Genomic DNA, 15,892 nt, shown 5'->3' on the forward strand with positions numbered 1-15,892 from the left:
CTAGGTCCAAAGTTCCAGTGAAGATTACCACTACTAGGGCGCCTGTGAAGATTACTGCTGAGCCCAAGGTAGCTCCCCTAATCATTACCGCACCTGGCCCAGTACCGTATTCCTCAAGCAAAGCCATTCCGTGGAATTATGGAGGTGATGTTTACATCCATGGCGTAAAGCAAGTTGATAATTCTGCTAATCCTAATGGCATTGTTGGGACTAGTAAAATTACTCGAAGTGGAAGGATCTTCTCTCCAGAAATCTCACCTCCCGCCCCCGAAACTCGAGGAAAGGAACCAGTCAACCCTTCTCAGTCAGAGACACCGGTCGCAGTTACTACTGAAGATGTTGCCAAACAAGAAATGGAAGAAGTGCTGAAAATCATCCGCAAGAGTGATTTTGATGTGGTAGAACAGTTAGGGCATACTCCGTCTAAGATCTCGATGTTATCCTTGTTGTTATCTTCTGAATCTCATGCCAATGCATTGATAAAATTCTTGAAGACTGCTCATGTACCTCAGGAAACATCTGTCGATCAGTTCGAAAATTATGTTGCTCACTTGGCAGTTGACAATGGCCTAGGCTTTTCCGATGCTGACCTGACACCAGCAGGAAAGAATTACAATAAAGCTCTGCATATCTCCATTGAGTGTAAGGGGATCACCTTGTCTCATGTGTTGATCGATAATGGCTCTTCTTTGAACGTGCTACCAAAAGCTGTGCTCGATAAACTTGACTGTAAAGGCATTGAACTGAAACCTAGTGACGCTGTGGTGCGTGCTTACGATGGTGCGAAGAGCGTTGTCCACGGTGAAGTGGTCCTCCCTATCAAGATAGGACCTTAGGTCTTCAACACTATCTTTCACGTAATGAACATTCGTCCTGCCTATTCCTGCTTGCTGGGACGCCCTTGGATTCATGGGGCAAGTGATGTAGCTTCGTCTCTCCATCAAAAGCTGAGGTATCCAATAGAGGGTAAGATCGTCACTGTGTGCATACCTTTAGATACATCGAGATGGATGGTGAATTCTTTGAGACTCCGTCTCAGTCATTTGAAGTAGTTCCTCCGACTAATCCTGTCCTTAAGCCAACTTCCTGTGTGCCCAAGGTTATTCGTGCTCCTCCTGCTATGATTTCTCTGAAGGACGCTCAAACTGTGGTTGAAGATGGTGGTCGTACTGGCTGGGGTCAACTGATCGATGTACCATACAAGTCTGATAGATTCGGCCTGGGATTTAGCTCTGAGAAGGTAGTCAAGAGTCAGATTAATGTTGTAGAAGATGTTGACAGCGGTTGCGACCTGGATAGCTGGATTTTCCCAACAATTGGTGACAGACTCAATAATTGGAAGGCTGAAGACACTATCCCGATTTCCTTTAGTCAGGAGTAATTGTTATTGTCTATTTTAGTGTTGCAAATTTTTAATTTTTTTTTTACAATTGAACTTCTTAAAGCATTGTGTCTATGCCCGGGGCACAAATAGCTAATTTGTTAAGGGTTTTGTCATTTTCATAAGCATATTCACATTCAATAAATCAATGGACTTTTTGCATTCAAATATTGTGCTCTTTATCTTTCCTGTCATCTTCCAAACAAGCTATGTTTTCTTACACACACTCACGTAACAAATTGCAGATCCATACCCACTCTGGATCCTGTTGATAATAGTTCTACTACTGTTCATTATGACTTTGAAAATCCGATCTACCAAGCCGAGGATGGAAGTGAGGAAGATGGTGAAGTCCCTGGAGAGCTTGCCAGACTGTTACTGCAAGAAGAAAAGACTATACAGCCGCATGAGGAATCAATTGAAATTGTAAATCTGGGTACTGAAGTAGACAAGAAAGAAGTCAAAATAGGAGCAGGCTTGGAAAACAGTATCAAAGAAAGATTGATTCTTATGTTACATGATTATGTAGAGATTTTTGCTTGGTCATATGAAGACATGCCAGGACTGGATACTGATATAGTAATGCATCGTTTGCCAATGAAGGAAGATTGTCGTCCTGTTAAGCAAAAGGTTCGCCGCATGCGTCCTGAAATGTTTGAGAAAATCAAAGCCGAGGTTATGAAACAATTTGATGCAGGTTTTCTGGCTGTTACTTCTTATCCTCAATGGGTTGCTAATGTGGTACCGGTGCCAAAGAAGGATGGTAAGGTGCGAATGTGTGTAGATTACAGAGATTTGAATAAAGCGAGTCCCAAAGATGACTTTCCACTTCCGCACATTGATGTTCTGGTAGATATCACCGCTCAACACAAGGTATTCTCATTCATGGACGGATTCTCAGGTTATAACCAGATTAAGATGGCACCTGAAGACATGGAGAAAACTACGTTTGTGACGCAATGGGGCACTTTCTGTTATAAAGTAATGCCATTCGGTTTAAAGAACGCAGGGGCAACGTACCAGCGTGCTATGGTGGTTTTGTTCCATGATATGATCCATCATGAAATAGAGGTATATGTGGATGACATGATAGCCAGATCTCATACTGAGGAAGAACATCTTGATCATTTATACAAACTGTTTGAGAGGTTGAAGAGGTACAAGTTGAGATTGAACCCGAACAAATGCACCTTTGGAGTAAGATCTGGTAAACTCTTGGGCTTTATTGTCAGTGGTAAAGGCATTGAGGTTGACCCGGCTAAGGTGAGGGCTATTCAAGAAATTCCAGTTCCCCGTACAGATAAAGAAGTCAGAGGTTTCTTGGGACGCTTGAATTACATTGCCCGATTTACCTCCCATTTGACTGCTATCTGCAAACCCATCTTCAAAATACTGAGGAAAAATCAAGAGATGATATGGAATGATGAATGTCAAGAAGCTTTTGACAAAATCAAGAAGTATCTCCAAGAACCTCCGATTTTGATGCCCCCAGTTGAAGGAAGACCTCTAATCATGTATTTGACCGTGTTAGAAAGTTCAATGGGGTGTGTGTTGGGGCAACATGACGAGTCTAGTCGAAAAGAGCATGCCATATACTACCTTAGCAAAAAGTTTACCGACTGTGAAACAAGATACTCACTGCTCGAGAAAACTTGTTGTGCTTTGGCTTGGGCTGCTCGCCGACTAAGACAGTATATGTTGAATCAGACAACTTTATTGATTTCTAAGATGGATCCTATCAAATATATATTTGAGAAACCTGCCCTCTCCGGAAGAATAGCAAGATGGCAGATGATTTTGACAGAGTATGATATCCAGTATACTACCCAAAAAGCAATCAAAGGAAGCGTGTTAGCTGATCATCTGGCTCATCAGGCGGTTGATGATTACCAATCTATGAATTTTGAGTTCCCTGATGAGGATGTTATGCTTGTTACTGATTATGAAGAACCTGGACCGGATGAAGGACCTGAACTGGGATCCCGATGGACTATGGTTTTTGATGGATCTTCTAATGCATTGGGCAATGGTGTTGGTGTTGTAATTATTTCTCCCAGGGGTTGCCATACGCCTTTCACTGCTAGACTATGTTTTGATTGTACCAATAATATGGCTGAGTATGAAGCATGTATTTTGGGACTCAAGGCTGCTATAGACTTAAGAATCAAGTTTTTGAGTGTGTACGGAGACTCAGCATTAGTAATCAGTCAGATAAAAGGAGAATGGGACACTAAACATCCAAATCTCATCCCTTATCGAGAGCAGGTGTTGACATTAATCCCATACTTTGAAGAGATTACATTCGAACATATTCCACGAGAAGAGAATCGGTTGGCAGACGCATTGGCTACCATGTCATCTATGTTCAGAGTCAGATGGGACAGTGAAGCTCCCAGGATCACCATTGAACGATTAGATGAACCAGCATATTGTTATGAACTTAATACTGAGGGAGTAGAGGAGAAACCTTGGTTCCACGAAGTGAAAAGATATTTAGAAACTCAGGAATACCCTGAAGGGGCATCCATCAATGACAGAAAATTCCTGAGGAAGTTCTCCGCTAAATTCTTTTTGAGTAATGGAGTATTATACAAACGTAATCATGATTCGACTTTGCTTCGCTGTGTGGATAAAAAGGAAGCAGAAAAGATTATGGAAGACATGCATGACGGTATTTTTGGGACTCATTCTAGTGGACATACGACGGCCAAGAAGATTCTGAGATCAGGGTATTATTGGTCCACCATGGAAGCTGATTGCCACCATCACTCCAGAACCTGTCACAAGTGCCAGATCTATGCCGATAAAGTACATGTGCCTCCTGCTCTATTAAACGTGTTGACATCCCCTTGGCCCTTTGCAATGTGGGGCATTGATATGATTGGAGAGATTAAACCTACTGCTTCTAACGGACATCGTTTCATTCTTGTTGCTATTGATTACTTTACAAAGTGGGTAGAGGCAGCCTCATTTGCTTCTGTTACCAAGAATGTGGTGGCACGGTTCATCAAGAATAGTCTTATTTGTCGATATGGCATCCCTGAAAGAGTTATCACGGACAATGGCACCAATTTGAACAACAAGATGATTACTGAACTCTGCACGCAGTTCAAAATAAAACACCATAACTCTTCTCCGTACCGGCCAAAGATGAACGGCGCCGTGGAGGCTGCTAATAAGAATATCAAGAAGATCATACAAAAGATGACAGTAACGTACAAAGACTGGCATGAGATGTTACCGTTTGCTCTCCATGGTTATCGCACTTCAGTGCGCACTTCGACATGGGCAACTCCGTTCTCTTTAGTCTACGGAATGGAAGCCGTTTTACCAGTGGAAGTTCAGATTCCCTCTCTAAGAATCATGAAAGAGGCGGGCTTAGATGAAGATGAATGGATTCAGACTCGACTCGATCAGATAAATTTGATTGATGAGAAGAGACTTGCGGCTGTTTGTCATGGGCAGATATATCAGAAGCGCATGACCCAGGCATTTAACAAAAGAGTCAAGAGACAGGTGTATCAAATTGGCGACTTGGTGATCAAGCGTATCATTCTACCACAAGGTTATCCCAGAGGCAAATGGACTCCCACATACGAAGGGCCATTTGTAGTTAAGAAGGTATTCTCTGGTGGAGCCATGATGCTTGCTACAATGGATGGCGAAGATTTCCCGCATCCTGTGAACGCGGACATAGTTAAAAAATACTACGCATAAAAGAGACCCGCTAGGTCGACGTATCTAGGCAAAAGTAAGGGCATCCCGGCGAACCAAAAGGGTTCGGGCAAAAATTAGGGATAAACATATAAAAATGTACACCCGGCAAGTCGAAAACCTGAAAAGGCGGCTTGGGCAAAAAAGGGTATCCTGGTGGACTGAAAACCTGAAAAGGCGGTCCAGGCAAAAATTAGGGATTAAAGCGTATGACTATGTCCCGTTCTCAGTCAGCTTCACCCAAGTTCCAAGGACTGAACAAGCTAATCACTTTTATCCGACCGCAGGAGATGAGAGGCTTGAAGACATAATGACAGTAGTGGAATTAAAATCAATAGGACTTTTTCTGCATAGCTTTCTCTTTGTTTTCTTGACAATTTCCTCTTACTAGGATTTTTGTCTCCTTGTACATAAATTGCCTGTTTATAGGCCCTCTTTCAAAATCAATACAATTTTATTTCGAAAAAAAATGTCGTTGTTTTACTTCCTCTGTTTTGTTTGCGTAAACGTCCATTGATTTAGTTATAATTAATATATGCATTTGAATATGATCGATGTTTATCAAAAATACATGCATAAAATAGCAATAGCAATTACTAAAAGACTTCAGGATCGAGGAGAAGGTCTAACCATGCGTTCCAAGGAATCCGGTTGCTAATTCTATTCCCCAACAAAAACCAGCTATTTCCCAGAAGAGGTCGGCATCACCAGACAGACTGGTCATCTCTTCCATCCCCAGCCAGGCTCTGTTGGATATTTCCACCATCAGACAGAAATCAAGTATCCCCAGCTAAGAAAGGGTCATCAATACAAGTATCTCCAACCAGAATATTGGGATTTATTTTCCCCTGGAAGAACTTTTCAGACGCATAATTCATTCATTACATCATTTCACAGCATACGCATGCATACATTGTTCGCATTTATTTTCAGAAGCATAAAACATCTCATGCATCATGACATGGCATGAAGCTAACTTTATTTTTCAGGTTAATTATCCTCCGGATACGGTCAAAATAAAGATCCATTCAGACGGACATCTTTATCGATTACATTTACATCTTTCAGATATGATCCACATGAACATCCATTCCGACAAGCACTCTGATATCCTCCTAATGGTGGCATCTTTAAGCCCATCCCAGACATTTATTGCAAATATAACATATACAAATATTGTCAGACATAGCCTAACGTACGGTTCATTCTGATTCAGCCTAACGTATGGTTCCTCCAACTGTTCCAAAACGGTCTAGCGTACAACCTATTTGGATGTTCATCCCCTCAGATACGATCTAGCGTATGATCCATTCTGATCTTTATTCTTCAGATACTACCTAGCGTGCGGTACATTCTGAAACGTGGTCTAGCGTACGACTCCCCTTTCATCCTCAGATACAGCCTGATGGACGGCTCATTCTGCGACTCAGATACGATCTAGCGTACGATCCATTCTGATCTTTCATCCCCAGTGAAATCACCCGCCTAAGGGACGGCTCATTCTGCTATTCAGATACGATCTAGCGTATGATCCATTCTGATCCTTTATCCCCAGCAGGGTATGACCCATTCGGATCCTTATCTCATCAGGTTCAACTCACCCTAATACCACCTAATGGATGACCCATTATACGGTCTAGCGTATGACCCGGCGTGGCACCCATGTCTTCAAATTGGTCTGATGTACGACGCACTCTAAAGCTCTCATCATCGAACTTCCTGGATGACATCTTTAAGCCCATCTCCATCAAGAGTAATTGACAAGTGCAAATTTTTGGGGCATTCTAAGTGTTCAATAATCTTCCACCTCCAGACCACGAATGGCGTACATACCATTCTAACTCTCTCGGTTCAAGAATATTGAACAGGGGCAGCTGTCATACCCCAAAATTTGCCCGTTAATCTTGCAAGACATTTTTCAAGGCACTCTAACTCATTTTTCAAGGCACTCTAACTCATTTTTCAAGGCATTGATCTTAAAGGAACAAAGACCCAGCACACAGGTGGTCAAATCCAGAAAATGGCTTAAAATGGCTTGCTCGCTAGGCGAGCCAAATCATTCGCCTAGCGAACTCTTCGCTGCGCCACTCGCCTAGCGAAACTTGCGAATACCAGAATTTTTGGGCTTCATTCTGAGCCCATCAGGTCACAAAAACTATTATAAATACCAAGACCTCATTCAGAAAAAGGGAGATCGGTCAGCGAAAAGGACAGAAGGAGACGGACAGAAACCCTGGCAAGGAAACCCTAACAGAAGCAACCGAGCAAACCCTGGAGGCTAACCAAGAGAATTCAGAGCAACCCTAAAGGAAACCCTGAAGGCAACTCATCTGCACAAAGGTTACCTCCGCCCAACTCAATCCGACACCAAGAGTGATCTGCCAATTCAACGTTGCAATTCAATTGCAAACAGGTTTGCACTACCATTACCGCTTTATGCTCTTAATTTACATGTGGCATTATGATTGAATTTATAAATACATCTTAGATTTTGCATATGGGTTTAAGTATATATGAATGTGCAAAATAATACCTTGAATGTTTAACCATGTAATTTCTGTAATGGACGCCATAGGGTTTGGAGCTCGCTGAAATCGTATTGTTCTTAAATTCAAACCCGCAGCCGTTCGCTAGCACATCGCTAAGCGAACCTGTAGCGAATGTTCGCTAAGCCCTCGCTAGGCGAGGCAGCAGCGAACGTGACAGTCGCTGACTTTTCTGTTCTGATCTTGGCTCATCTGACATGTTTTATCATAGCCATGCATTGTTTACCTGACCCTATTACTGTTGTGATTCCTTTTGTTTGGTGCAATTCTCGATTGCACCCTGATTTGGTGTTCTGACCTGTTTGCTGAATTTTGTAAGGGTTCACATACTCCCGGAAAAGGTAGCTTGCTAGGTATTCCACTTTATTTGTGGGATACCCCTGTGGAGATTCATCCTAATTACCTAATTGATTATGATATGGAGATTCATCCTAATTGCCTAATTGATTATAAAATATTGCCTTTGAATATGTGATCTTGGCCCTCTCTTTGTTGCCTTACGGTATTACGGTATTACGGTCATGTCCCGCGAATGTGGGGATACACTTAGCAAAGACCCTTCGATTAAATCATCATGTCCCTATAAGATAAATCATAGTCCCTCGGATGCTGCCTGCGAATATATGGTTTTGTCCCTCGATGACCCGTCGCTGTAGCCTACGGTTAAATGATGATCGTCCCTTCGAATGCTAAGGTATCCTTACAAATGTTGCTTTCAATGGCCAATCGATGACCCTACGATGTCCCTTACATCCAAAGGACAAGACTACTTACTTCTCAATAGTAAGGACAGTTTTACCCTCATAAGGATAGGAAATACCTATAAAGACCTGGATAGGTATAACTCTTAATTGCTGACTCACAACTTAAAATATTTTTCACACCCCACAAATTTGCAAAATATCTATTAGAAAATCACCACTTGGCATACATTCGTACTAGGATCATTGCCAAGTTATATTTTTCTAAACAGCTTTCAAAATTAAACGAGATAAATACTTTGTATACATTCGTACAAGAATCATTACAAAGTTAAACTCTCTCTTCAAAACATTTTCTAAGCAGTTCACAAACACTTTTTTTCAGACAAGAAAAATAACATAAGTGATCAAGCAATTAAGAGCCCATGGATAACCATGGATACAAAGGGTGCTAACACCTTCCCTTTGTATAATGTACCTCCCGAACCCAAAATCTAATCAAGGTCTTTCCTGTTCTTTTCCGCCTTTCCTTATTGGATAAAAGAAAAGTCGGTGGCGACTCTTGCTAACCGCGACATTTGCTTTCCAAAGCAAAAACACAAAAGTCCAGTTCACCGTATGACAATTGCCATTAAAGCACGAACTATTAGAATACACCTTAAAAAAGGTTGTGTGTGGGTGTGATGTCTGAGATAGAGTTTAAGACAATAGTGTCACTCTTGTTGAATCAGAATCATACTTGTTATGCAAAGGTTCAAATCGTAGACACTTTTGTTTTTGCACAATCTTAGATACGTTTGACGTTACTTTTGAAACACTTTTTTAAATTCAAGTGGGAGATTGTTGAAAAATTATGTCAATATTCAAATATAGGGAGATGAATTTGTAAAAGTGATCGGAAAAATAGCAAGTGTATTATTTTGCCTTTTGTAGTAATAAAGGGGAAATTCCCCGAATGTCGATCTCAAGGACTGTGTGTTAATATCGAGATCAAATCATCGTTCAATTAAACAAAAACTAGTGTTGGGGTTTTAAATTCAACTTATAAAAATAAGGGCAAATAAAATAAACATTATAAAAATAAGGGTTTCAAGGAAAAAAGGAACATGTCAGGGAAGGTGTATAATTTGTCCCTGTAACAACTCTGAGTCACTATTGCATCAACAAATATCAATTAACTATTACTAGTTCTCAAGGGTATTTTCTCCCAAGTCCTTGGTGAGAAAAGATTTAATCATTCAACCCTAATCTCTATATCCATAGAAAATTATCGGTGAAATTAAGCCTTATTATATCAAGAATCCTCTGGTTCATACATGGTATCCTTGGTCCTAGGTTATCTCTACTACAAAGTAATCTTATGAAAACCTTACCAATGGCGGTCCAACCTAATTGATAACCATACAACAATCTCAATTGGTCTGAATGAGAAAGCATTAAGCACATCAAAAGATTACCGTAATTATGAAAAACAATATTATCAATGCAATCGTAAACCCAAAGTCATTACAGATATAAATTAGGGACACCCCCCTAGCATTGGGCGTTTAGCTACTCATATTGTTCAAAATAAATTCAAGATAAAAAAAAACTAGACATTGCAAGTAATTGGATGACTTGGATCTGCAATTACTTTCGCGATTTGAATTCCTTGATCTCTGTAATTCTCGATCGTCAAACAGTTCTTTGTGCTCTATTTTCTCCTCGCTCCACCGTGTCCTCTTCTCTTGTAGAAACTCTTCTGAAATAGTGAAAATCCCTTAGCATTGGTTGGAAATCCCCAGAACACCCTCGCTGCTTAAGACCAGATAAAGCCCAAAAACTGGGAAAATTAGCGTTTGGGATGACACAACCGTGTCAGCTAACATGGGTGGCCGTGTCAGGCCCCTGCCTCGGCCTTCATCTTTAGATTCCTCTCAGGTTGGATTACACGGATGGCCGTGTCAGACCCCTGTCTTGGCCTTCCTCTTTTGTTTCATCTCAGGTGGACTGACATGACTCGTGTCAGCTGACACGGGTGGCCCTGTCAGGCTTCCTGGAACTTCATAATTTCTTTCCTCAAACGTCGGAATCCTCGACTTTTTTGCATTGAGTCAGTTGGGTCTTCTACTTGGACCTGGAGAGAATAAAAACAGACAACCCAGATCATAGAATGCAGAAAACTCTAAATAAACTGATGAAACATAGTGAAAAGATTAAATGATGCTAATGGTAGAAGAAGGTGTAAAAATCACTTAAATTGTACGTAAAATGTACCTAACTTTCATGCTTTCACATGTTAACATGATTATAATTATAACACAAATGGTGACTGATCAAAACCCCAAACTTAGCTTGTTGCTTGTCCTCAAGCAACTTTAAATACAAAGAACTCATGTCACTCCCAAATGAAAGGGAACTTTTCACGTGCCACCATACCACTAAGATCTTTCATGACCCTCATTTGTTGATACCTTTAGTTTTTGCTGGATTACCGAGGTCGATTGATTGACCACATCTTCACTTGAAGGCACTGCTTCGCCTGTCAGGTCAATTCACACGCTCACCAAATCTCTCGGGTGTTAATGTGTTTTACACTCAAAATTCCTAGTACGCAATACCATACCATAGGCTTGAATAAATTCTCTTTTAAATCAAGGTGCATGACACATACACTATTTGAGGTCTTTATGGTTGTAACAGGACTAGGGTTAAGGTGGGATAAGTTTGGGAAAGTGGGTTAAGGTTCAGAGTCAATACGATCGTTATCTTCACTATGCTCATTCTAATGGTTTAACTGTTATCGAGGATTCAACTTTTGGATTTATCTTTATTTTCAATATCTGCTGACTCCTCCTTCTTTCAAGTGCCCTGATGATTAATTTTCTATTATTCATTTCAATTTGATTTTTCAAATTTTCATCTTTTTTTCTCTTATATATTTTTTTCAATCATCATGCGCCCTCATTTGTACTAACGTTGCACAGCTACCCCAAACGTTAAGGTTGTTATCCCAATAACAACCCCAAACTTAGAATGAGCATGGATCTAATAACTCACATAAATACTCTGAACAAGGTGGGGGAGTGTTTGGGCCATGGGTTAATATTATGTGGTTTTTGAAAACAAACAAATGGGTAACGACTCAAATGGGGTTAACAATGGATAATAATAAAAAGGATGGATAGAAAGGCTCAGGGGTAGAAAAAAACGTGCCTCGATGTGTGTAATCATGCAACCAAACCAGAAAAGAGCGTACGCAAGTTCTGAATGATAAAGACATACCTGAATACTCTCTTATGATGTACATTGTGTTTGGCTTTTTCTGCTCTCACCTTGTTGGGTAGAGCTGATAACCTCCACAGTACCTCTTGCTCGATGTGGCTTCTCAATCAGTTGTGGTAATCCTGCTCAACTTTCAGTCCAACTCAATTAAACCAATCAGACCATCTAGAGGTACATAAATTATTTTTGGCGAATTAACATGCATAGAGGACACACATGCCTTTAGTTTGGGTATTTTTAGCACAACCACTAAAGCTACAATTATCATGTTACTAGATAAAAGTAAATAATCAGAAAATAAACCACTTAAAGCTAACAAAACTCGGAAATTAATATAAAACTAAAAATAAAAATAAAAATTACGAATACTTTCCTTGGTATGGATTCCTTTGTGCCACAAGTCCTTTCCAACCTCCATATCCTTACCTTGTTATCGCATTCTCTTCTTTCTCATGGCTTTTGGAATGGAAATATGAGTCTTTCCACTCGGGGTTGCTAATGGAAGCAAGACCAGTTGAGATGGCCTTCTTGAGATTTTTTCTGATGTTGGCATGTCACTTTGGCCTTTCACATCTGTCTTGTTCATGCCTACTTGATAGTGATATTCTTTTTCCACCTCTAGCTTCCTATTTTTAAGAACATTCAAAGTTATTTCATCATCATAAAATTTTAAAGTTAGTGTACCGTGGTCTATGTCGAATTTACACCGACTTGTCCGCATGAATGGTCGACCAAGAATGATAGGTGTCTCTTCATCCTCAGGTATATCAATGATCACAAAATTAATAGGAAAACTAAATTGTTCTATTGTCAACAGTACGTCTTCTGCTATCCCATGTGCATTCTTTATGGAGTGATCTGCAAACTGCAGATTTGTCCTTGTATCACTGACGTTTCCAATACCAAGCCTTTGGTAGATTGACAATGGAATTAGACTCACACTAGCTCCGGAATCAATTAGTACCTTCTTGAAATTTCTGTCTTTGATAGTGCATGGGACTGTGACCGCTCCAGGTTCCTTCTGCTTGTTTGGGATTTTCCTACCTGGTGATATTGCACTACACTTTTCCTTCCAGGCTACCGGTTTCTCTGTCGTTGGTCCCTTTTCGGCGATTACCTCTTCCATGAATTTTGTGTACATAGGCATTCGCTCGAGTACTTCAAACAAAGGCATATGACTCTCTAAATTTTTGAATATTATCATGAATTTCTCAAAGTCTGACTCTCTTGGATCCTTCTGTGTCACTCTCTCAGGGTAGGGTAACTTAATCACCGGTTTAGTCTCCTTTTTATTTTTCTCTTCAGTTGGCTTTCCATGTGGTATAACTTTTTCATCTTAAGCGGCCTTCTCACTTTTCATCGTGACAACATTAACATTCTCATGATTTCTTGGATTTTGAACTGTTTCACTTGGTAAGGAACCTGGTGTTCGAGAACTTATTATTTGTTGTGCTATCTGACCCAGCTGAACTTCAAGATTTTTTATAGAGGCGGTGGTGTTTTTATGATTGTTTCTAGTCTCTTCTTGGAATTGCATATTGTGAGCAGCCATGTTTTCAATGGAAAACTCCCAGTCTGCTTTCTTTGGAGCTTGTTGTTGTTGTTGTTGATACTGAGTCTGATATTGACCTTGACCCTATTGTGGAACATTTCCTCTCTGATCTTTCCAGGAGAAGTTAGGATGATTCTTCCAACCTGAATTGTAAGTGTTGGATTACGGATTATTCTGATTCAAAAAATTTATCTCTTCAATTTGTTGAGGGGTGGCAAAGCAACACACAACATAGTGAGGTCCATTATAGATTTCAAAAGTGATGGTCTGAGCAAGTTGAACTTGAGCTACCTGTTGGGTACCTATGTTCATGGATTTCAATTTCTTTTCCACTTCAGTGGCTACTATATCTTCCAACCGAATTTTATCAGTTTCTAGATTCAGTTGCTCATTGACAGTTATCACTTCAATGATCTTTTTAATAGCAGTGGATGTTAAGAAATTTGTTGAGCCATCGGCTGCTGTATCAATCAACTGTTTTGTCTTTATTTGCAGCCCATTAACAAACATCTACATATGTTCAGTCTGATCGATATTATGAGTTGGGCAAGCTACCAGGACCATTTTGAATCTTTTGCAGGCATCTCCCAAAGACTCACCCTCCTTCTGTTTGAAGTTCGAGATTTCATACCTTTTTCTTAAAAATACCGATGCTGGAAAATACTCATTTAAGGAAGCAGTTTCCATCTCTTCCCATGACGTAATACTTCTTGCTGGGAGAGAATAGAACCATTCTTCCGCCTCTTCAGCTAAAGTGAACGGGAACATTCTTAACTTCTTTGCTTCGTCAGTATGACCATCAATTTTCAAAGTAGTACTCATGGTCAGAAATCTCTACAAGTGCTTGTTTGCATCTTCATTTACCTTTCTGGTGAAAGATTTTCTTTCAAGTTGATTGATTGTGCTAGGATGCAGTTGAAAATTAGTCACATTCACCAGTTGGTTGACAATTGTTAATCTACCACCTGGTGCATTTGCGCCTCCAAAATCACCAAGGAGTCTCTCTAGAGGTAGTGGTGGAACTGGAGGAACTTCAACCATAGTTTCTTTTTCTGAATCTGAATCTGAGTGATTTGAGGGAACTTCTTCTTTTGAATTCAATCTAGCGTGTCTAAGTCTCTGGTGAAAGGTTCTCTCGATTTCTACGTCAAAAAGAAATTCAGCTGAGGGATCTCCTCGCATACACATATTAGTGAATGAAGTTATACAAATGACAGAAAAATAATTTTATTGTAGAGCAACAAAATTTTCATTGAACTCAAATTAAACTCTATATTTTGGCAGTCCCTAGCAACGGCGTCAAAAACTTGATCGGAAAAATAACAAGTGTACTATTTTTCCTTTTGTAGTACTAAAGGGGAAATTCCCTGAATATCGATCTCAAGGATTACACGTTAATATCGAGTTCAAATCATCGTTCAATTAAACAAAAACTAGTGATGGGGTTCTAAATTCAACTTATAAAAATAAGGGCAAATAAAATAAACACTGTAAAAATAAGGGTTTCAAGAAAAAAAAGGAACATGTCAGGGAAGGTGTATAATTTGTCCCTATAACAACTCTGAGTCATTATTGCATCAACAAATATCAATTAACTACTACCAGTTCTCAAGGGTATTTTCTCCCAAGTCCTTGGTGAGAAAAGCTTTAATCATTTAACCCTAATCTCTATGTCCATAGAAAATTATTGGTGAAATTAAGCCTTATTATATCAAGAATCCTCTGGTTCATACAGGGTATCCTTGGTCCTATGTGATATCTAATGCAGAGTAATCTTATGAAAACCTTACCAATGGCGGTCCAACCTAATTGATAACCATACAACAATCTCAATTGGTCTGAATGGAAAGCATTAAGCACATCAAAAGATTATTGTAATTATGAAAAATAATATTATCAATGCAATCATAAACTCAAAGTCATTACCGATATAAATTAGGGACACCCCCTAGCATTTGGGGGTTTAGCTACTCATATTGTTCAAAACAAATTCAAGATAAAAATTAGACATTACAAGTAATTGGATGACTTGGATCTTCAATTGCTTCCGCTCATGAAAATCTTCCGCTCTCTAAATTCCTTGATCTCTGTAATTCTCGACCGTCTGACAATTCTCTATGCTATGTTTTTTCCTCGCTCCACCGTGTCCTCTTCTCTCGTAGAAATTCTTCTAAAATAGCGAAAATTCCTTAACATTGGTTGGAAATCCCCATAATGCCCTTGCAACTCAAGCCCGGATAAAAGCCCCAAAACTGGGGAAATTAGCATCTGGGCAGACACGGCCGTATCAGGCCATTGCCTTGGCCTTCATCTTTAGCTTCCTCTCAGGTGGGCTGACACGGGTGGCCGTGTCACACCCCTATCTTGGCCTTCCTTTTTTGTTTCATCTCAGGTGGGCTGACACAACCCGTGTCAGGCTTCCTGAAACTTTATAATTTCTTTCCTCAAACGCCGAAATCCTCGACTTTCTTGCATTGGGTCAGTTGGGTCTTCTACTTGGACCTAGAGTGAATAAAAACAGACAACCCAAAGCATAAAATGCAGAAAACTCGAAATAAACTGATGAAACATAGTGAAAATATTAAATGATGCTAATAGTAGAAGAATGTGTAAAAACCACTTAAACTGTATGCAAAATGTACCTAACTTGCCTGCTTTCACCTGCTAACATGATTATAATTACAGCACAAATGGTGACTGATCAAAAAGTTCCTTAAATATCACATTGTGTGTT

At 39.9% G+C, this 15,892-nt stretch overlaps 1 protein-coding gene across 1 annotated transcript; it reads right to left on the minus strand.

Annotated features, from left to right (window-relative positions):
• Window positions 1-12,036: 12,036 nt before the first annotated feature.
• On the minus strand, window positions 12,037-12,732 carry LOC127079934 (uncharacterized). Its single transcript, XM_051020284.1, has one exon. The coding sequence runs from the start codon at window positions 12,730-12,732 to the stop codon at window positions 12,037-12,039; it is 696 nt and encodes a 231-aa protein (XP_050876241.1).
• Window positions 12,733-15,892: the final 3,160 nt, after the last annotated feature.

Source organism: Lathyrus oleraceus, chromosome 5 (assembly GCF_024323335.1).
Source record: "Lathyrus oleraceus cultivar Zhongwan6 chromosome 5, CAAS_Psat_ZW6_1.0, whole genome shotgun sequence".
Lineage (NCBI taxonomy): Eukaryota > Viridiplantae > Streptophyta > Magnoliopsida > Fabales > Fabaceae > Lathyrus > Lathyrus oleraceus.

Excerpts from the sequence above, each read along its gene's own strand:
- LOC127079934 (XM_051020284.1), bottom strand. The coding sequence starts at position 12,732 with ATGGAAGAGGTAATCGCCGAAAAGGGACCAACGACAGAGAAACCGGTA.